Source organism: Genypterus blacodes, unplaced genomic scaffold, assembly GCF_046128005.1.
Source record: "Genypterus blacodes isolate CSIRO-AG114 ecotype Tasmania unplaced genomic scaffold, CSIRO-AGI_Gbla_v1 ptg000033l_1, whole genome shotgun sequence".
NCBI classification, from domain to species: domain Eukaryota; kingdom Metazoa; phylum Chordata; class Actinopteri; order Ophidiiformes; family Ophidiidae; genus Genypterus; species Genypterus blacodes.
Window position 1 is genome coordinate 1,190,604 of NW_027466846.1, and position 23,313 is coordinate 1,213,916.

Consider the following 23,313-nt stretch of genomic DNA (forward strand, 5'->3'; position numbering starts at 1 on the left):
GGACCCGCTCAACAGGCTTTGGAAGCCAGTGAGAGTGATGAGTGTTTACATGGAGCTGTCATAATAACCTAGAAATAGCCTCAGCAGTAAAAATACAACAATAGAGGGGCGGGGAGGAGAAAGGGTGGGCTAATGGTCAAAGCGATATGATACAAGTGTGTGTTAAGAGTGCTTAATGAGTGTGGGCGGATGGGGGGAGTCTTGCCTTGAGTCACTGGGGAGAAACTGGCGGCATGGTGGTGGCAAGAGGGAGGCGAGGAAACGCTGATGTCAGAGGTTAGCCATGTGGACGACTGTATCTGCCTGGCAACAATACAAGGACAAGGACACGCACACACGCACAGTCTTGATCTTCCTCTGTTACACACACACACACACACAGACACACACACACACACACACACACACACACACACACAGCATGAGGAAAGGGATGTCTAAAGCTGGAGTATGTCAGGCAGGATTCCAAACATTCTCTCAGCATGATTTCAGCCGCCATTTAGCTTTACTGGAGTGCGCTAATAACTGTAGAACTGCTTAAACAACGTCAAAACACACACACACAGACATCTCCATAGACTATTTATGTTTGGTCTATTTCTTCCCGTCCCCCTTAACACAGAGCTCTTCATCCTGGTTAGTGCTGATACAGTGTTTGGATGCGGCGAGTGAATCCATGTTGTCTCACCGAGGGACAAATCCGTGACTATGCTGAGCACACAATCGGAATTGGCTGCATGTGTGGCTGCTGACATTTGAGCGCAAAAGAGTTATTATTACATAAGTGGTGTTTAGAGCCAAAAAGCTGCCTTGAGGTGAATTTTAAAACAAGGTTGAGTAAACATTGCGATAGGCTTGACAAATGACCAGACACTGATTAATCATATAAATATTTAATGGATTACGTGGTGCAATAAATACAACAATTAGATTATAAAAGCATCAGTCACAGGAAAAAAAACAAAAGTTACAGTAGTTTTGTGCAAAAGCTGAATTTGTTCACCTTCTGTGAACACCCTCAAACAAAATATGGAAGCTGTTTTGGCACTTTTGAAGTTTTTCTTCTCGTCACAATAGACAACAGAAGAAGTATTTGTTCCTTTCATTTTGGACGGCCTGCAGATAGGGGAAAAGAATGAGCCCTTTGCTTCCCCCCCCCCCAGATATTGTGTTGCCATCGCGACATCAAACACCAACACCACATGAATCGTTGCTGTTGATTCGCTTAGCAGCATCCTTTTTAAGGTTCTGGACTGTGTGCTCCAGCCTTTATGCTGGCGCAGACAGAAACAATATTAACCACAATTTTACCCCCCCCCCCCATCTTCTGCTACTATGCTCGAGTTTGATTGGACGAATACATAATCTCAGGCAGGAAAGAAATTGTACACCTGAGCAAATCCCCCGTCTCTGTCTGTGATTCCCTTTTGCGCTCTACAGGACGGACGAGCCCAAACAATTAATAGCAACAGTCCCCCTGAGGCCCGAGTAATATTTGGTCAGTTAAAAATCCATTTTCAAAGCCACCTTTTCTTGAGCACAAAAATACCATAAAAATACCCATTTCATCAAGATGTGGATACATTTCAGATTGTTGGCTCTTTTCAACCTCGCAGCCAATCTTGAAAACTCAAAGTAAAAGCCCTTGCATACTGCAAAACAGAACTGCAGTACCAGAACAAAACGTTTTCCCCTTTATAAACCCAATCCACACCAAACTTGGTTTTTATCCTATAACTTCAGCTAGAGAACCACTAGCCTCCACACACAGGATGAAGACAATAGGGTGCTTAATCTGCACTGCCAGAGAGCGGCATAGGCGTTACAGGGAGGCGCCTGTGGAGGGCTCTTTGGGCCCCCAGAGTGTGCAATTTCTAGGGGGTCACCCAACTTTAGACACAAACTTAATCCTTTTATGACGTCAGTCTCTAACCCCTGATTTAGAAGGTTAGTGCTTTCAAGCCTGACTAGGGCTGGACAAAAGAAAAAAAGAAAAAAAGACATTCCTATGATTTTTTTTTAATAGGAAGGACTCCATTACATTTGGTCAAGAACCCATAAATAACTGAAATCTGAAATGTAATGCCTACATTTAACAAAGAAACATGAGACATGTGCTAATGTAGAGAATCAGAATTAGCATTTGGTGTTTAGGAAAATGTCCAGCCCTTGTACCAGCATCTTCTTGGTTAGCTTGTATGAAAACCTGAATCGACCCGAGCCCTCCAGTGGCTTTTCCCTGTGTGACCTGACCTACTTTACCCTCTGGCTTGGTAAAACACATTGCTTTAAAGAAAGACTCCATGGATTCCTTTCACCAACACTGTTTCAGGACGGATCCTCGCCTGACATCACCCCTCCCTCCTGTGACACGGGGAGAGGGATGGAGCTATGAACGCAGCTTTAATCTCCGCTTTTCTTAGCTGTAGCCAAGGCACTGCTGGATCAGAGAAAGCTGACGTCTCGCGAGCAAATCAGATTCTCTCTGAGTTTTAAAAAAAGTTGCATCTGCTTTGCTTTTTGTAGCTTGTGCGACAGGAAATGTTTCGCTTGCATCAACGTGTTCAATTCACAGTTTTACAAAAATACTATGCGTTGTATCGAGGTAATTCAAATTCTTAGCAGATATGTAAAATAAACGTTTCTTTTCTCTTTGTTGTTGTACCAGTTTGGTGAAAGGCATTTCTCTTTTAAATATATATGATATCATCTTAACATGACAGCACATGCAAAATAGTGTGGACGTTCTCGTAGGTATGTGTGTATGTGCAACTAATTAAGTGTTAATTTCATTTGAATATCACAAGCGTCTTAACATGACCCTCGACCCTTTAAGGACTACTACTTTTCACTTTCTATGCTAATTTACGAATTGTCTCAAATCCTCTCCGGCGTGTGTGGCCGCAGTTTCACAGTTATGACACCTTCAGTCTCATATAAAGCAGCCTCGCAACTATTTCACTGTCAGTCAAGGCAACTCTCTGCAGTATTACGCAACTACAGAATGACAGCAACTGTTGCTCGAAAACAGACGGCTTTGACAGTGCATCTCTGAAACGCTAAATAGAGAGGGGGCCGGCCCGGCGCAAGAGGTTTCATTTTGTCAACAACGGCTTTAAGATACATGTGATCCTCTCGAAATCAAAAGCATGATAATCTTGTTTGCGTTTTCAGCAATCAGTCATTTTGGGAGTGACATCTCATTTTGAAGCGAATTCCCTGGCTTATTAGGAGCCTTTATCCGGAGTAAGCTAGCACTTCAATGCAGCGCACCGCCCCGATACAAGCTTGTGAGAGACTGAGAATTTAGCAGCTTGTTTGTTTCCTCAGCATTGTCCTTAAAGAGTCGTGTGAGGGCGGAATATATATAAAAAAAACACACGGTACACAATTGCACTTATTCTATAGAGTTAAGGAGAGAGACTGTGAGAGGTTACTGGTATGACTCACATGGGCGAAGGAGGGTTGTCCGAAGCTCCTCCTCTACAAGTGAACAATGCCAGGGTACGATACATGTTAGAGGCAAACTTCACTGCTATGTTATCTGCTATTCTATGCACTTGTGTCATTCTTTTCAAAAGACGTTAGCAGATCTAGCACAGGACGGAATAGCTCGGTCAGATCAATGTCGACTCTACTGAGAGGACGGATGGGGCCAGCAGTGTCAGGGTGAGAGGATGAGGAGTATCCAAAACTGTACACAGGCCACTGATCAAAATACGTTTGTTTTGGGTATGACAATGATGATTAAGTGACAGCGAGCCAGGTATCTTCTATGCTAAGGAAAAGCCTTTTTCTCTTAGGTGAGCTGATGAATATCTGAGCGTAGTCATCACACAGGGTACAGACAATTATTTGGTACAGAAGACAAACGGCAGCATAATATGCAGCAGTATGTGCACATTTCTTGAAGGCAAAGGAAGTGTCCTCTGACCCAAAGATTCTTCATTATTCTTTCTGCCACACTGCTGACCCCATAGTGAGTGAAACCCATCAAATCTCCTGAATAACAGCAGGGTTCCTACACATTCTTCAATTTTAGAGTTTCAAAACTGCATGCTCAGTTTTCAATATGATGTACGCTGGGCTCAGGTGGATCAAGTCAATCAAGAAATGACGATTCCTCACAGGGAAATCTCACAATTTGTCATAACAGTGGGTCTGCGACTTTTGATATGTAATTGGAGACATCACGGCAAGAAAACAGGTTTCTTCCGGGTTTAGGTGTCGTATGAAATAATTCGTTCTTTGGAGCTTCATCATTTCAAAATCTGTGTAGGAACCCTACATGTGAGAGGAAGACATGCATAGAACATTAGTGAGACACACACACACACAATTGCAGAGCAAACTGGATCTACTCAGTTAGACAGGCTAGTTTCATGTTCTGTGATTCTCTGCAACATTACACCATTACACCTTAGTTAGTTATTCTAAAAGGCCCTATTCACGTTTACCCCAAACAAACCAAACCAAAAGTGTCAACAGTACAACCCCATCTAGGTTCCACTTGTCATTTTCCCGCTCTTAACCAAAATCATTGAATAGTTGGAAGTTGGGTGTTTGGATTTGAACCAAAACGGAGACATGAGTGTTCCACACCTGACCTCAATGGGTCTTAGCTTAGCTGCCTTGTTAGTTTGTGTTTATAAAATCAGAGCGGCGCTGTAGAAAGTTCCAGGGACATTTAACCTTTGTGATTCAATGTCTCAAAGCCTCAGCTGCCTTACTACAACGCTTTCCTACAGGGACTGAGGTCCACTTTATTGCACTTTCACTAGATTCACTAGGGACTCTTAAAATAAAGCAGTGGGATGGCGTATAGCGATGTTATTAATGGTATCATTCATCAGTTGTCTGCTGCCAACAGGCTGTCCAATGTTTACAGCTCTATGGCCAAGCACTCCCTCTGCTGCAGCGTGGCACGCCGACAAGCTAACAGGTGGGCCACGGATTGGGTGACAACAGAGGAGGAGCGATTCTTGAGAAACCCCACTAGGGAGCCCACCAGAATCACAAGGCTATCCATGCCTGTCCAGAAATAGAGGCATTAATTTGCCAACTGTGAAAAACAGAAATGCACAAGCTGTAGGAGGGAGCAGATGGAAATTCCCTTCAGCTGCACCAAGTCTTATAACTTGCGGGGCTTAGTGGCTTTCATCACATTGATTTTAAAGATGGAGCTCGGTGCTGCATTATGTTTCAGATTCATGTGCAGTATTGGTCAGGTGAGAAACTCTCATCTCTAGCTCACACAGCAGGCTGTAGTCAGGGGTGTTGCAGCGGTAGGTAAGGCCATCAACAATGCCATTATGTAATTATGTTGGCTTTCGATGGGTGATGTCATTGTTTCGAAAGTTCACCTGCACTCAACTGTTCCATGTCTCCAAGAGAAAACAGAGTGACATTGTTCGTAGAAAGTGAATGGACTTCCAGCAACTGTTGCATGCAGTGTGAACACACAGTGACCATTCTAATGAGTGGACGGTACATAACAAACACCCTCACCCCACTTCCCCCCCACGGCGGTTGCCTTAGAATTAACACATAAAAATGAGAAATGGAGATAACATAGGGAAACAGACTGCATTAAGGATCAAACAGGTCAGGATGCCCCTGCAGCTCCAGCTGATGGTTGAACAGCTCAATCTCTTTGTTGGCTCCGGCGATGTAGTCTTTAATGAAGTCGTTCATGTCTGCAGGAATACCGATGTAAGCGAAAAGACACAACACCACAACAACCCTAAAAGTAACTGCATCATCATTGGTCATTTGAGTCAAATATCAATTAAATTGCAATCCTTTTGAACAACTGCAACAGCTAATGTCATTAACTAAAAAGGGGATTTCATTACATTACGATCATTTAGCAGACGCTTCTATCCAAAGCGACTAACATTACATAACCTCCCATTACAGAGGGGGGAGCAATTGAGGGTTTCGGTGCCTTGCTCAGGGGCACCCCGGCAGGGACTCGAACCGGCGACCCTCCGGTTCCCAAGCGGAAGCCCTACCGACTGAGCTACTGCCTCCCTTGTAGCTTCATCTAGTTTTGTTTAAGCTGAAGAAAAGGACAATCTCCGTGACTCTGGCCCTGCCTAAATGGCAGATAAGGCTAAGTATGACGTTTCCACCTTCACTCTTAACTTCTAAGAAAAGGATACTGGGATGGAAATTCAGTTTTTCCCCAAAGATGTCAACATACATGTATCCGTTGTAGAAGAAGCTGGGCGGTAGTGGGTCCAAGTGCCTGGTCACCTAAACAGAGAACATGAAATCCATCAGTTCAACAACACAACAAGGACAAACGTCTGCATCAGACATTTATATTCGTTTTGCTCTTGTAGCAACATTTAGTGACAGCGTCCTTAATGCTGCCTCTGTACATCCAAAATTAGATTCTACCAATGATAAATATGAGATTGCAAGGACATTACTCACGTGTATGTTCTTGATTTCTTGCGGTGAAAGGCTTATTCTGGTCTTTTTAGCCTTCTTCATCTGCCTCTGCGAGCACCAGACACACAGCCAAACAATTCATTGCCTTAAAATGAACTGAATCGATGCAGCCATAATCTTAAGATCTTTGTTGTTTCATTAAGTAAGTTCACTGAGTATTAAGATTCCTAAGTAATGATCTCATTTCCGATTTTTGAAAGAAACATGGCATGTTCTAAATGACAATTTTTCTATTGAGTGCTGTCAATGTGGTGGTGCCGTTAAACACGGGGGCTGAACAAATGTCTACCTGCTTGGCACACAGTCTGAGCCAGTCCTTTTGTCCCTCTTCAGTGATTCCCACACCATCAAAGATCAGGAAGCAGGAAGGATTGGTGTCTTGGAGGCTCTGGCACGGAGGGTTGATGCCCTTATCTGGCACAATGCTCAGGCTCCCGCTCACTGCGTTGTAGTTCACCTCCATCGTTTGCTCGGAGTCTAGAGATTCCAGAGATGAAGGAGCTCACGTTCAAGTCACACATACAGCGCGGCTCCTACTGAGTGTGAAGCTCCCAGTAGCAGCTTCGTATGGAAAACGGCATGCTGTAGCTCGGGGTGTTAATGTTTCAGCATCCACACAATCCATCTGCTCCCAAAATGGCTCACACAACTCACGTGTGCGGTACAAAACAATACAAAATATGTCAAATACAGTATGCTCTCAATCAATGTAAGATATGTACTGAATGTGTAACAGCTGAATACGAAAATTAAAAATACATAGAAAGTATGTAAATGACACGCTTATCCCAAACACAGTGACTGAGAAGAAAAGGTGAGTAGTACTGAAATCATACAGTCTACACACTCATTCCATAGTAAAGCAGCTTCTCAGCGCTCCACATGTATCTGCACACTCTCTGCACTTCTCCCCACAGACACCTGCACTCTCTCCTCATGCATCACCTCGACACCAGTTCTCAAATAAACAAGGAGTGGGAAAAACCGTGTGGAGAAAACCAAACCAGGTGGACGATGAACTGAATTCTAATACACAACCAGAGCAACACTGGAAGAGGATTCCTACCGTCAGCTGGTTCTTTCCTGCCTTGAGGGAAAGCTTTTGTCTAATAATTCCCACAACTGGGAAATGCAAATATCAGGACAAATATTTACCAAGGAAAGAGATCACATTTGTTTAGTATTGCTGGAGAATGGGAAAGCAACAGCAAACCAGTGTTGTATTTTGTACTGACAGAATAACATGGAGACACACAATTCCTACCAGAAAATCGGACTTTTCCCCAAATATTATACACGTTTCCTCGGAAGGGGCTTGGCCTGAGTGACGTCTTCAACGCTGTGGAGGAAAGCAAAGGATTATGACAACTACTATTGAGAATTACAACCCAAATGTTTGATTTAACAGTAATAAACTTATTTAATATTACAACAAAATCACAATATGTAGCTACTAGCACAGAGGCATATTGTACCAGCAGCATGTCTCCTTTGGGGAATACATATTATTTGACAACAACTGCTGACTATTGATACAGCACTTCTCTCCATATTTGGAAGGAAAAGCAGCTTATGTAATGGTAATGAAATCCTGCCAGCTCGTAATCTGGAGCTTGGTCACGTGTACGAGGCGTGGAGGGGGCTTTCTTTCCATCTCACCTTTGCAGTGGGTGACAAATAAAGGCCTCTCCAGGGGCCGTTTGAACATCACACGCTGCTGGGTGAGGACGACAGACCCAGAACCAGAGAGGAAGCGACCCCTGCACCTAAAACAAAGAACACGTGCACATTACACAAATGGCGCGAAAACAACAGGCAGAACAAGCCAAATGCCTGCCGTGCTCCATTTTATCTTAGGCCAGAATGTTGTTTACTCTACACACTACTCTCAGAGGCAAGTGAGCTGAACTGCTAAACCGATGAAAGGTAGTGATAAACCTCTAAATACACTGACTCTGAGGTGAAAAGGCTTTATTTCTTGGTCACAGAACGAAGCCAGTTGTAAGAACAGCCCCGGTGCACTGACACACACACACACACACACACACACACACACACACACACACACACACACACACACACACACACACACACACACACACACACACACACACACACACACACACACACACACACACACACACACACACACACACACACACACACACACACACACACACACACACACACACACACACACACACACACACACACACTAAATAAGGTGTGATGAGTTAATCAAGGGTAGACTAAGGCCAGCTATCCAGTTTATGATCTGATATGAGGATTTACAGGGGTTCACATTAGGTTGACCACTCAGGTATGGAGGCCGAATGAACTGGGTCCAAAGGGGAAGGAGCCCCCCTCTGTTCACATAGCAACTGCACGGCCAACAACTTGTTACTGGGCCGCCCGGAGGCAGCTGGTGATAGAATAGAAGATGCCCTGTGGGGCTTTACAGCAGTCAGCAGCTGATACCCCCACCGCTGTAGCTGAGTGGCAATTAAAGGGCAGGAAGGATGGTAATGCAGGACTGACACACTCAGAGGTGGGAATCTAATACAGACAGTCACTCAGGGGTCATCAGGTTGAGTTTGGACACGTGAGGACACGCTGGGGTTACTGGATCATGGGATGAAGGTCTTACCAGCCAGGGTAGAGGAGGTAGCGTGCTCTCAGCATCTGTGGCTCGTTAAAGCCGCCAGCAGACAATATCAGTTTCACATCTTCACTCCTAATGAAATAGAATAGACTGACCATCAAGAATGGAATAATAACCATAAAGTTGACACTCCAATAACATTTTTTCATTAGGCAAGTACAGCAACATTACTGTTCACCAAGCAGCAGACCACCGTGAGATTTTGCTCGCAGCTCAAACAGTGGACTGTAGACTTGGCGAATATTTTAGGCAAAAACCAAAAGCAGTTAAGCGACTGTTTGCGGCATTGATCACGATTCTGTGGGCGCCTACCTGGTGACAGCTCCTCTCTCTGCCAGTATGAAGGCTGCGGTGGGGTTGGCAGAGCGTACCAGCTGCTGAACATGCTGCATGAGAGGGTGCTTCTGCTCTGCTGTCAGCCCGGTGAACACCACTGCACTCACAATACCTGATGTACAAAGAGGCACAGAAAAGAAAGGGAATATGAAATCCACCAAGACCTGACTCACTTTCATGGAAATACAAAACCACTTCCATGTAGCCTCAGCAGAAATATCACAGATCACACAGAGCTTCATTTAGCGGCAGTGTTGCTCTCGCTGCAAGCTGACACATTCACAAAATTCACATATTTTTGTTTCAAATCCACCAGAAAGAGGCTACGAGTACACAACAACTACAAGTGATTCACTAAAAGATTAAACAGCAGTTGCTATGATTGCTGCTTGTGAACCCGTTGTATTTTCATGTGTTTAGAACTGCTGAATGATTGGTGTGAATTTCTGCTGCGGTATTTGAAGACTGTATTATTGGAGGACTTGACGGTAGTACACATTGGTCTTACCTTGACTACACTGCTCCAACACCTTGGGAAAAGCAAACCTAGAGAAAGAGATAAGACAGATGAACATCATTAAATATAAATATCAGTCCATGCTATGTGTGCTAGCTTTGGAGCTAATCAAGGGTTGTAGTTTTTTACATCCTGTCTACGGACGAAATACCTGGCAGACACTTTGTAGTTTGCCTACAGTAGGATACCAAAAGCCTAAAGGTTGCTACAGCGGCAAATAAATCATTGACTCTGTGACTTTTACATTAAGAAAATTGAAAATCATCCTGACTTATAATTATTCACAAACCATGGCTGTTTTTCTTTATTTCAAAAGTATACTGGGACTAGGTAAATTGTGAAAAACATGGCCAGTAGCTGAAAAATATTGATATCCTGCCTTGAAAATTAGATTAATGTACTGGAGTGTCCCACACACCAGAGCTGTTTCAATCCATTTAATGAAGAACCTTTATTTGAACCCTGCGACACTTTTCACAATATCAACACAAACAGTAACTCCGTTAATGAATCATGGGTGCTTGCCAATGTTGTACAGTGATAAACGGGCTAATTTTGTATGATAGTCCTTGGCTAGCAATCTGGTTATCGAGTGTAAGGCGCCATATTTCATGCAATGACATCATGACTGTAACTGGTTACTGACTAATGTAAAAAGCTTTCTGTAATTTTGTTTAATCTTAACGTAATTTAAGCAGAGTTTTCCAATCGATCAGTATTATCCCCCGTCTCTCTGGATAGCTATCCTGAGCCAAGTCTTCATAGCTTCAAAGTGCCCACCTCCTGCCCCAAGTGCAGTCTCTCCCGTGGTGCTTTTAGAAAGCCTGCAGACTGGGGGATCAGCTATTTGAAAGGCATTCATCATTCCTGTCCTGATGTAATGAACTGTCTGCATCCATCACAAAGAATGGATCATGACTGACTGATGAGCTTCGCTGGGAGGAGGGTGCGCTGGTCTCACATGTGGATCTTGGGGATTAGAGGGCTATGTAGAGGGGGGGTGACAGGCAGGTCAGGCCTAAGCTGGGCTAACCACACCCAATTAGCACCACAGTTGGGTTCTACAAACCTCTATACAAACGTTGGCAACAGACAGAGAAAGAAGGCTGGTCAAAGTCGCCTCAAATGGAAAAGTCTATGCGCACTAAAGCTCTTGTTGCAAACTTTTCCACAGCTGAGCCAAGTCGATCTTTTCAAAGACACGGTGGATGGTTGCAGCATGGTAGGCCGGGAGAAAAATAGTGTAGCTACGTGAGAATACGTGCCGAATTAGTACTGCCTGTTGTACTGCAGATGTCTATTTCTGATCTTGGGCAGCTAGTTTGTTGCTCTAGACTCTTCATAACCTCTATTGGCTTTTAGGGGATAACACTTAGGGGATAAAGAAAAGACAAGCATAGCCCAGCAAGCATGTAGTTTTTTGTATATACATCAGTTCTGTTTGATTATGCAGTGGAAAGCAGTCTGTTAACTGGAGTGGTATGTCATATTGTGTGGAACAGCTTGGTCAGTCCATGACAGTGTGAAGCTCTGTAAGCTTCATATAAAGCCTGTAACAAAAGGAGAGTGAGATTAAATGTAGGACTGATCCTCTGTGGAAAAAGGAACCAGCCTTGAGGTTTAATAGCTGAGAGTCTCATGTAACCTCATCCTGGAAATCTCCAGAGCTTCAACAGTCATCCGTCCCTGTCTGTCTTGTCAATCATGATCTGACTTGCTAAAGAGAGCTGGGAGAAAAGTTGCTTTCTATTTTCCAGATCCCACATTTAGTTTTTGCTTAATGAATTTCAGGCAAGCAAGCATTTTCTAACTCACCGCTTGTCTTGAGCCACCGAGTGACTCAGTTTGTTTTATAGAAATGGCAGAGATGCTTTACCTGTGCTCCATACAGGAGACGAGGGGGTCCATACAGGCAGTAACAGCTCCAATAGTGAAACAGGCCTGGACAACTGGGTCAGGGTGGAACAGAACTGCCTGGACCACATCCAGAACATCTGTATATCTATACAACATGGGAATCAGCATTTAGAATTGTTGAGACAAGCACACAGGTTTTTGTTCAAATGAAACTGCACTCTTTACTGAATTTATTAAGGCATATTCTATTCTAACTACTCCGACATTTGGCTATGATATTAGGAATGAGTTAGCATTAGAGAACCTTATTTTCCCCAAAATGGATAAGAAGCATTTTGAGAATTGAATACTGCTCTTGTTGTGTCTTGACTTCTTTGTTCCTCAGGCTGCTAAGCGGGCTTTCTTACCCAGGTGAGAGCACCAGCAGATGGGGTTTGCCTCCCGGGCCTCTCTGGCTCTCCAGGAAGCTGGACAAGTATTGCTGGAGGTGAGAGGCTGAGAAGCTGTCACAGCTGTCATGGCCAGGCTCGTACACTACACACCTATGGGTGTGATGAAAGGCAATATAGAATTGTTCTTCAGAAAAAATGTTTTGATATAGAAAAACTGCGACATAAAGCTCATGAAAATCTGTATGAAAATGTGCTTTTGAGACAGATTATGGTTCAAAACCTATGTGTTGAGATGAAAAGAGTGTGGCCACATATATAATGAAACGTATATACATGTTCTATACATGTGAAACCAAAAGAACCTTGCAGGAGAAAATTCTCTCACCTTTCACTTCCCTTGTTCAGCTGGATCAGTGACTTACAGAGCCTGTTCTTATGGCTCCCGGGGATTCCAGTGATGATGGTAATGACAACCTTTTTCGACATTAAAAAAAGCTCACATTAGCATTGCAAAGTATGAGCTCTAACCTGTTCTACTATCAAGATGACATCGGCTTCCAGACGTGAGTCATTTTTCAAATAAGACTGAGCCACAGCCCCAGTTTATGTGCTCACCTTGTCTCCCTGGCTCCTCATTGGGTTCCGCAGCTCTGCAGAGGAGAAAAGCGACTCCAGGTGGTCATTCAGAATGGGCTCCTGACTGATACTACTCAGTGCAAAGTGCTGAAGAAACCTGGTAAAGGGTAGCATACACAATTCACGGAAAATCAAATGTATTGCAAAGCTGACAGGTCTCAATAGTGGTGACTTATTACAATGTATTTGTAAAGCAGTGGACAAGATTAGTTTTAACATTTGGGTTCTGATCCAGCTGTGGAGTAAATGTTTCTCATCATAATATTTTCATTATTATACGTTGTGGTGCAGTTATTTGATTTACAATGCCTATAAAAAGTTCATTCAAATGAGAGTCCCCACTTCTGTAATTATGTGTACACAGAAGGGATTTGTGGTTTCTGATCAAAGCCCTCTTATAACATAAAAAGAGAGGAATGACTTATTATTGTGACAGGCGATCCCGGATTAAGCTGAATATATTGAACACATTTTGAACCGAAGACAAAAGGGGAATAATTCTAATTGGCACAGCATTTCTGCTGTGGATGCAAGTCCCTGGTCCTCTAATTATAGTGTATGACAGATGCATTAGGGATCATTTGGCCAAACGGTGGTGGATTACCATCCGACACTGTGGTTTTGCTTTTGACATCATTGCAGGAAAGAGAATGTTCATGGAAACTGTATATCTTGTAGCTACAGCTGAAGCTACATTACACATACATATTTAAGCATGGTTACTACAACTACAGGTAAAGTAAACTCTACAAGAAATACTTTGGAGATGAAATGCAGCACTGGTAATTAACTGGCAATTAAAACCCAGTGTCACAGTTATAACTGGTTAGGGAAAACTGAAGCACTTCACTATTTGATAATAGTGTGTGTACTAACATGTCCTGCTCTGGTAGCTGGGAATGTGAGGTCTTCAAGCTGCCTCTGCGTTTGGCCACTGGTGGCTCCTGACTGTCATGCAGCTTCTGTAGTGTGACGTGCCTGTATAAAAATAAGTATGATTCACATCAAATCTTATTTGAAAAAAGGTTATTCCTTAATATTACAATCAATCTGCAATGGCAATGATTATAAACAATATATATCAAAATCATGCACAATGTAGAAAACGGTTTTGAAAAACTTTTGAAGGAGTTCACTAAGAGAAGGAGAGTTTACGAACATGTTTCTCTGGTTCCAGGTGAGCTGATCTTGGTCCACCATCAGTGGAATGACTCCAGAGTCAGAATTTTGCCACACTGACAAAACCTGGAACAGAAATTGAGAACCATAGAGGCTTAATACAAATGAAAGGAGTAGTTTAGTAAGATACAGTCCTAGAGCCAACACAAAAACAAGCCTCCCACATGCTTTTCTCCCCGCATTTCTTAGACAATAGGAACCTAAACTGCTTCTGATCTGGAAAGCCTGGACTGCACCAAATGCAAACAATTAGACTAAAAACAATGTGTTGTGCAGTTACAGGATTATATTCTCTTTTTTTAGACAAGTCATTTTTAGTTAGTAAGTTAGTGAGTCTCATTATCACCTACATGTCTGTTAATTGTTCTAGCATCTGATCAGGTTAAATTGATTTTGAAGTGAATGTATCCACCATCAGTCTGCACTGTACCCACACTCTAAACACCTTAAACATTGATATCTTAATAATGTTGATGAATCTGATGAAAGGTCACTGGTTAAAAGTCTCACTTTGGAACAGAAAGCCCGGTGGCTCTTGGACTTGTGTTGAAGAGCAAAGACCAGACACTGGTCAGAGCTGTGCAGAGGGAACGGGAGATGGGGAAGCAGGCTGCTGTCGTACTCCACAAAGACAGATGCCACAGAACTGGAGTCCTGGTATTAACATGGCAAATTAAATCACACAGAAGTTGGTACCACAAATTGTATTCAACAATTTATAACTCAGCAACATGGTACACACATGATACATATCTGCAAAAAAGTGTATTTTCTCTTTGAGTGATATGAATTACATACTGTATCATAGAGCTTGATGTTGCTGATGTGCTCCTTGGCCAGGGTAATGCTTCCATATTGAGAATGGACAAACAGAAGTCCCTCAGAGAAGAAAATGATCTTACCTACAAGTAATGGGGGAAAAAACGTACAGAATCACATGTCTGTTCAACACAAGGTGTTTGAAACTGAAACCGACTATGTGTTTCACACACAGTTGGAAATCTACAAAAGTAAGTTTATTCCACTATTTCATTCAATGATAACGGAGTTCAACTTGGTGAATACTATTACCTTCTTCAGGTGTGGACAGCTGGTTGTTGGAGAACATGTAGGCAGCCTCTGATGCAGTCAGAGCAGTTCCCAAACATGTACCATCTTCTTTCTGCTTCAGAGTCATAGACAACAATGTCACATGCACAAGCATTGCAAACCTGAATGTATGTGCATCAATGGTCACATGACATTTCTGAATGTACCTTAGTAAGCTGTTGGGCTTGTTCAGACTGCTTAACATCAGATTCCATCTATAAACAACAGGACCATTGACAGAAAATGAACACAGTTGGAAAGACAGTATCTTTTACTTCTTAGATAAATAAAAATGTGTACACATTCTGGATGTGGTTTTGCTGAAAACAAACAGTAAATAGATTTTTAGTCTTAAAAAAGAATAATGTTAATTCTTTATTGTAAAATATACTAATATTGCACAAGATATTGTCTGTTGACAAGTATCGGAACTTTTCAAGTTAATATTAATGTAAGATGTAGTGTATGCAAGTGTAAGTCTTTATTTTCAGCTTCATACACACCAGCCAGCAGGAATAGGGAGGCACAGTTGTGGTCAGGATGGTGTAGCAGCTGTCTGAGGACACAGTGCCATCTGCAGGAGAGAAAAACAGACTTGACTGGCATGGATCTTAAACAACAAACAATGAGTGAAAACATGGATGAATCAGATGTATGATCCTCAAAGGAGGGTATTAGATCAATTCTGTTGTTAAAAATGACTTTTACTTGTCTGTTAACAGTGACCTGAGGCTGGGTCCTGTTTATGTAAATCACATTTCCTTTGTGGAATCAATCGGCAATCAATTTTAATTTGACTTAATCTAAACTACAAGATACCTTTCTGCTGAATATTGATGCTGGACACTATGAAGGATTCAGAGAAGACCACAGAGCCCAGATCCCCCCTGCTCCACTGCAGGTCTGGGATGTCGTGCACAGTCATGGACGCCTTAGGCATAACAACAAGGACAATTATAAAAGAGCTTCATTGAGGAAAATAAACATAGTTATGACCTCTTCTTTAAACTTACAGTTTTGACTGCATAATGGCTTTCTTCATCAGTAAGAGGAATTATCCTGAAAAGATACATAAAAAACACAGGACAAAAACAAAATTAGTTTTTGGATTAAAATGAGGGATTTCCAGAAAATAAAAAGGGTGGAGGAAAGTTTTAGAAAACAATAAACAACAGCAACAACATAGATATTTAACAGAATTCTAAAAAAAACTATAGAAAAAACTATCTTAGCAAATAAATATAGAAATGGAAACCAGCATTGATATACAGCAAAAGAGCTATGAAGATTTGTTAGCACCCACCTTCCTTCTTCATTCACTGCTTGAATGCTGAATTCAGTTTTGGACCTGTCAAAACATAGAATTTAACAATAAAAGTTTGGTTTGGCTGAAAGTTACAAAGGTAATCTGATGTCAAGCCAATTTACTGCACTGAGAGGTGTGCTGAGTAAAAATGTTCACTGGTTTGCTTTGTTTATTTATTCTAGTTTAGATTGGAAATGCTTATGTTCCATCATTCACATATGTAAAACTCACATTTGGATGTGTATTGTTAGCCGATATCAGATGGACAGATGGAGTGGGAAATATTCAAAAAATAAAATCAAGCAATTACCTGAGAGAACTGCGATACTGACTTAAATTCATTGAGTCCAAAGCCATTAGAAAGGTGTGCTCAGCTACATCCTTGGCCTAAAAAATAACAAATTATTAGTGAGCAGCATGTAAGTGTGTAAGGTTAAGGAAAAAAAAGTTCTCAGTATTTTCACCAAAACGATCTGTGAATGTTTCGATATTTGTTTAAAACTTGAAGGCAAATTAGCAGTATTGGAATGCCTTTACTACAAAAAAATAAATAAAAAATGTAGGTACAAACAATCTGTAAAAAAACAAAACTAGGAGCCTGGATGTGAGAATATGTGCCCTACCTTGGTAGCACTGGAGGTAGAGGAGAAGCACTTGATTCCTGAAAGGACTGCTTGAATAGTAGCGGAATAAATCTGTGATAAAAGCCTTAAAAAAAAAAAACCACTCATTAAAAACACTTTATACTCATTTCCAAAAGCAATTAGCTTATTGCAAAAACATTACAGTCAAATGACTTACAAGACATCTGAAACCCTTTGTTGTGTCTTTTGATTTCCTGTGAGTGAAAAACAGAGTAATGAAATGTATTCATTCATTAGAGACACTCAAGAGGCTTTTCACATTATACTTAGGACCAACAGTGTTATATAGCTATGGGGTAATAGCTACATAACCCTGTTGGTGTACTTGCTGGCAGGTAGGCTTTGATGACGGGAGGTGCTGTGGAAGCACAGCTGAGGAACAGCAGGTAAGAGATTAGGTAGAGGGAGCCATTCTAGGTTATTCCCTATTTCTGCCCACTACACAGATAAGAGTTGGAAGATTGTGGAGTGGGTGGAATTACGGAGCAAACAACAACAATATGTCCCTCCTCCCCCTTCCTACCCGCTGCATCCCAGTTTTGCCTCCAAAGCCCCACACACCCCAAAACACAAGACATGACCGCTGATGTCCATCATTAGGAAACGCGATAGACACACTTTTCAGAGCACTCAAAGTATGGAATTATGTTTTGACAAAAATATCAAAGTACTTGAAATGTGCAATGTAAAGAAGTTCTATGCAGGACAGTGCAGCATTACCAAGGAATGGGGTGTGGGTGGTCCCAAAGAAGTAGGTTCGAGAGCAAGATAGAGGTCCCTTGGGAGAAACACAGCGCAGAATCTAACGGAGAAAAAAGTATTTTTGAGATGACATCTATATATCTGCATTTACATCTATATAAATATACTGCATATACATAAAATGGACAGTGTAGTTTATGTCATTATTTACTCATAATTTTAAATCAATAATTTTCAGGGGTATGCAAGTATTACCACTCTTACCATGTGCCTGGCAGGAGCACCCTGGGGTCCTGTGTTGCGGACCTGGTGACTCTCAGATGGAAAGTTGAAGGAATAGTTCTCTAGTTCTTCTAGAGAAGAATGGCTTCCAAACAACACAAAGGGTTGCTGGCTTTTACTGAAAGAGAGGGAAAAAAGGTTCATTTATATTGAGCACAAGACTACAGGCCATAAATTGTATCCAACATTCCTGAATATGAAAAAACCTTTTATCCGAGATGTTGCTTGAGATCAGTCCATGGTAGTAATAAATCCGGAATGTCTGCAGATTGATATAGATTGATAGGTCGGTTAAGCAGAACATAAAGTGTCATCATCACGTGTCACACTGAACTGTGGGTTACTGTAAAGTATGATAAAACTAATTTATGATCCACATTCCTCCATTTCCTATGTCCCTGATGGAATTTGAATTTCAAATTACATCACATCAAAATTTCTTCAATTTTTCCCATACTTTATCAATATTGTGACTATAAGTGTTATTATCAATTGTCTAATATTCACGAGCATTTTTATTGTAATTTCTAAAACTATGCCCAAACATGCAGAAAGTAGAATGCGTAGATTAACATAACAATCCTCTCATTGGTTTGTGTTTTGATTTATGGTTCCTGCTTTATGCAAATGTGTAAATGGAAAGGGAAAAAAGTACAAGTCTATGTCGATAAGTGAACACTGTTGTGTGCCATCATTCATTTCTTGTTTAAGTTTTATACTGTGGCTTTAATCAATTTGGATGACAGACTTAATATTATTAAAATTATTACTAAAACAGTAATATTAAATCATTGCCCCGAGAGTTCTCGTCTCATAGGAATATTAAACCTACCTCTCCTGCCTGAGCTTCAGAAAGCTCCATGATGGACAGATGACTTTCCAGGTCCATGCAGGAGAAAAAGCTGCTCCATTGCTTCTCAAAGTTAACCAAATCCTACAGAACAGAACAGAGAGAGTCCATCATGGTATTGACCCCAACTAATCAGTCTTAGGATAGATAGGTTCGGGGAATATTTGGCTTACATGAAAACATGGCTTATAATTACCTAGCTTGACCGATACCCAAAAGAGACATTTATGAATAAGCAAAATAAGAAGCAATAGCAAGATGTAGCTAATATCCAAAATAGTATATGCTAGTCAGCTAGTGTAAGAAGACTGGCATTGTATCTAAGTATTCTACACAATGGTCAGAGAGCAGGAGAGAATGCTAAAGCTATTGAGCCGGCATGTGGAAAAGGTTTGTGGAGAATGTGGGTATCGATCCCACTACTTCTCGCATGCTAAGCGAGCGCTCTACCATTTCAGCTAATTCCCCTCTGACACAGCTCCATGACTCTCAATGTCCGGGACCTTAGCTACCAAGGCTCCGGTTCAATATTCTGACATATGAATAATTACAATAGCACCATACCATGCATCTTGATTTTCAGATGGAACAAACGCATCACAGGATCTAATGGAGGGTTCAGCTGAAGAATATTGAAGTCAGATTTACCTCTGTCAGCAGATTATCTAGGGACACTGGGTCCAGTCTGTTGTAGACCTGCCAGAGCCTCTCACTCATGTCCATTAGCTGAAATGAGGGTGTAAAGAAAGAAAATGAAGCAAAGGAGCATAGAAGGCATTCAGAATGTCATTCACGGAAATTTGGGATTCAATGCAAAATATGACTTTCACTTTACCAATCTTTGTATATTAATATTTAAAGGTACCTTGTATTTCATGGTAAAAAAGCTGCCGCCGCCAATTCCTTCCAGGGCGAATGCTTGGATTATGGGCCATTTTTCCACCATAAACATGTCAAACTTCTGCATGTGTCCTATAAATGACAATATAAAAAAGTGTAAATGAATTGGGTTGCCTGTGCAACTACACAGTAATCACATGTTGCCTTCATAATCAGTGGAACGGTAAACTAGTGAACCACATTGCAAGTGTGTAACTGCTGGCTTACTGTAATGTCACAGAGTTAGTGTGCGAACGCAAATACACAGTACATATGGTGAGTGAATGTAGAGATTAAACTCTTATGATGCTGTACCCTGGCAGCTGTAAGGTATGCCGATACGGGGGCAGTCCTGCACCATGGTAACGAAACTGGAGATTTTGAACTCCTCTGCAGCTTCCTCATCTTCATACTGTGTACAGATGTAGGAAATGGAATACACAGAAAGATGAAAACACATGATGAACTCAGCAATCAAAACAATATCTGCTCTAGAAAGTTGCGGAGTAAATACTTACTTCAAATTTGATTAACTTTAGGACAATTACAGATGCTGCTATATGTTTTAATAGGTGAAATACCAGTTTGTAGCACTTACTGGCTGTGAAACAGGTCTGATAATCAGTACTTTGAACTTTTAAGTCGTTAAGTCTATTTAGTTAAGTTAGTTCGTTGAGTCTCTTTTCCCTTTTACATGAAGTCAGTAATTCATTACATTTCTGCAAACGTTTGTCCTCCTATGTGTTATTCAGTCTACAACCTCATGGAAAGGACAATTAGTTTAAGTTTGCTACATTCAAGAAGCCATCACAGCAATCATTAAGCCAAGAACTTAGCAGCATGTGTATCTTCTCCCCGCTTTATGTACATATAATTGTCTGTGGTTCTCACTCTGTGTTTGAAGGTGACCACATGGAGCCATATTGAAATGTTTTTTATATTAAAAATCCATAGTCATCAGATTTCTACTGTAAATTTTTTGTCTATCCCCAGTTGGTTTTGTGTTACAAATAAAAAGGAGGAACAGATATATTTTACCTCTGCCTTTGTCATGCAGTAGAGATGAAGGTTTCTCCAGTGGGACACGTAGGGCAAGAGGTAACTGTAGTTCATTGGATTGCAATACAGATGGACACACTTTGCCTTGATCAGTAGGATCACGTCTGGAAAACAGACAGGTAGGAAGCTCATTCAATTATTCTACATCAAATCATTTTTGGGAGCGTAAATACTGTATGATTGTAAACACAATTTTGAAAAAATATACCGTGAATACTGTGAAACTCACCATCCAACGTTTCTTCAGGAAACTCATCAAGAGCATTTTCCACATTCAGCTGGTTGCCCCCATAAAGTCCATTAAACAGATAATTTGCCAGCTCAGTGCAGCCCATATTATATCGGCTGTCAATCCCTGGAATACAACATAAAAGTATCTACAATCATCCTGTGTTTGAGCAGGATAATATGGTAAATTCATTTGCAGAGCAGTCAAAAATAAAAAAGGTAAAAGGCTTGAAATTTTGCTTACCAAGAGAGCATAGGATGCCATCAGTGCTACCATCACGGAGCAGAGACTGGACATGACGTAGGCGACAGCAACTGGAAAAAAGGAACAACATTCAAAAAACAACTCGTGACTTAATTATGTTTAAAGGAAGTGATAATATTTCTCAAAGAAAAACAAACAACATGAGACTCTCCCTTGTAAATTACATCAAGTACAAAATAAATGTCTAAACTCAAGATAAAATGAAACCCAAAATACAACTGACACTAGCAAGTGACAATGGCAATGATAGTGGAAAGCAACACATTACATCACAAGTAAATTCAGGCATCTTTACAGTTGAATTGATGAGGGTAGCCAAGCCTTTGGGGGTCTTTAGGTTGTATAGTTGAGTTAATAAATCTCAACAGTGTTCCAAGAACCAAATCATGATTTCCTGCACCCACAAACTCCATCCTGTTCTGTTAATGCTGCCAGCAACAACTACCTTAAGTTGATAATGAAGTGGTAATACAATGACACAATGATGTGATCCAGCTGAGGGAGTACTTTAGTCCACATACACGATTATGACATTTAAGACACCTGTGATACTAATTAAAGAAAATGCTCTGCTTGAAATATCACTACAATCCAGTTATTAACAATTATTTATTATCACATCTAAGAGGTATCAATAATTTTGTCCAGGTCATTTTAACTTCTAACAATAATGTGTAATCGAAAATCAAAAGCAAAGCGGCAGTTCTATTAAATATGGAAAACATTAAATCTACAGCTATCCCTTTGAAGATCAATTAAGTATTACATTAAGGTTTTGTCTTATAAATGCACTGTTCTCAGTTTAAAATTGGTTATGCATTAGTGGTAGTTGATGCAGCAATAATTACAGAACCGTAATCAATGCTGCAGACAATAATATTATTTCTAGGACTGGGTCGCACAGCTAGATACACATGTAGCTTATTGAGATAAATTGGACATGTAGCTAATGTAGCTACTAAATAGTTACGATCCAGCCAGCCAGTGTACAAGTGTAAGATAATGATGATAATGTTGATATCAATAATCAGTGACAAATGGGGAATCCGCTTCGACAAATACATAGCTATTGGCGCTAGCATTAGCTCCGTTAGCTTCCAGCTTCATCGGGACGTCGTTATCCGTATACGTATTTCGATAATCGGCGTTACCTGACAGCTGGATTGATTCTGGGGTATTTCCCGTTGACTCTCCTTAAACCAGCCATAGTAATAATTGTCACAAGGCAAACAATTCACGGTTCACATCGAAGTCGTCAATTTTCAGGCGGAACAGCTACATCGTCTCCATCACCCAGGAGAAAGTCTACACAACATATCATGGCAACGGACAGAACCATTTCAAATTAAGGGATGTCATTCTACACCAAACTATATTTTTGTGTAAATCTAAACATATAAACCAAATTCTCAGATTAAATCTAACAGAAGGTAATTGAAGTTACTTCTATACATAAGACATCGATCAAATAAGAGCTTTAAAATAAGAAATATGTTCAAATTCACCACACAAATCCCCCCATTTTGCGGTACATTTGTGTTTTGTTTTGGACCATTTTGACAGAGCCAGGGGTGATGGTGCAATCCCTCAGAAATCTCATTGTGACTGTGAAGAAATTCATGGGCCTCACTCTGTGTTATTCTGTATTTTGATACGTAATACTAATGCTAATTTGCTTTTCATAATGTGAAGTTTTAAGAAGCCATTTATGTTTGAAATGCATGCCATTATACAATTGTCGCGCATTTGAATAGCAGCGCAATTGTGTTTCTTGTATGGTATGTCCCTGAATTTATGAACTACACCCTCCATATTTGTAGTTTTAATATGTTAATATGGCCGACTCTTAATGGAACGAACAAGAAACAATGACTATCTATCACACTGGCTCCATTGTGCGGATCAATAGATTCAGCTTGGAAAAGGAAACTTAGGAAAGCAACCAGGGGTTTTAAATTCAAACGAGTAACT

The 23,313-nt window shown here is 41.0% G+C and overlaps 1 protein-coding gene across 2 annotated transcripts; it reads right to left on the minus strand.

The window, feature by feature from the left end:
* Positions 1-884: 884 nt before the first annotated feature.
* Positions 885-22,657, minus strand: dnaaf9 (dynein axonemal assembly factor 9). Of its 2 annotated transcripts, none has more exons than XM_076146642.1 (37): positions 22,494-22,657; positions 21,322-21,392; positions 21,079-21,204; positions 20,829-20,953; positions 20,106-20,202; positions 19,777-19,883; positions 19,560-19,637; positions 18,894-18,995; positions 18,268-18,323; positions 18,044-18,179; positions 17,798-17,879; positions 17,235-17,271; positions 17,057-17,141; positions 16,744-16,820; positions 16,431-16,475; positions 16,141-16,186; positions 15,947-16,058; positions 15,631-15,701; positions 15,295-15,342; positions 15,110-15,200; positions 14,837-14,940; positions 14,549-14,692; positions 14,019-14,104; positions 13,736-13,837; positions 12,839-12,956; positions 12,609-12,697; positions 12,239-12,373; positions 11,851-11,976; positions 9,966-10,003; positions 9,434-9,569; positions 9,107-9,193; positions 8,119-8,225; positions 7,724-7,798; positions 6,749-6,936; positions 6,442-6,507; positions 6,165-6,258; positions 885-5,696 (listed from the first exon to the last, which is right to left on the minus strand). In XM_076146642.1, the coding sequence occupies exons 1-37, from the start codon at positions 22,547-22,549 to the stop codon at positions 5,590-5,592; spliced, it is 3,450 nt and encodes a 1,149-aa protein (XP_076002757.1). In that variant the 5' UTR covers positions 22,550-22,657; the 3' UTR covers positions 885-5,589. The 2 variants fall into 2 exon arrangements, with proteins under 2 accessions (XP_076002757.1, XP_076002756.1); XM_076146641.1 differs by having other exon boundaries at positions 15,110-15,203.
* Between the last annotated feature and the right edge of the window lie 656 nt (positions 22,658-23,313).

Excerpts from the sequence above, each read along its gene's own strand:
- dnaaf9 (XM_076146641.1), bottom strand. The coding sequence starts at position 22,549 with ATGGCTGGTTTAAGGAGAGTCAACGGGAAATACCCCAGAATCAATCCA. Across the intron at positions 17,272-17,797 it reads CACCCACACCCCATTCCTTG|GAAATCAAAAGACACAACAA; the intron begins GTAATGCTGCAC and ends TTTCACTCACAG. Across the intron at positions 12,957-13,735 it reads CAGCTACCAGAGCAGGACAT|GTTTCTTCAGCACTTTGCAC; the intron begins GTTAGTACACAC and ends ACCCTTTACCAG.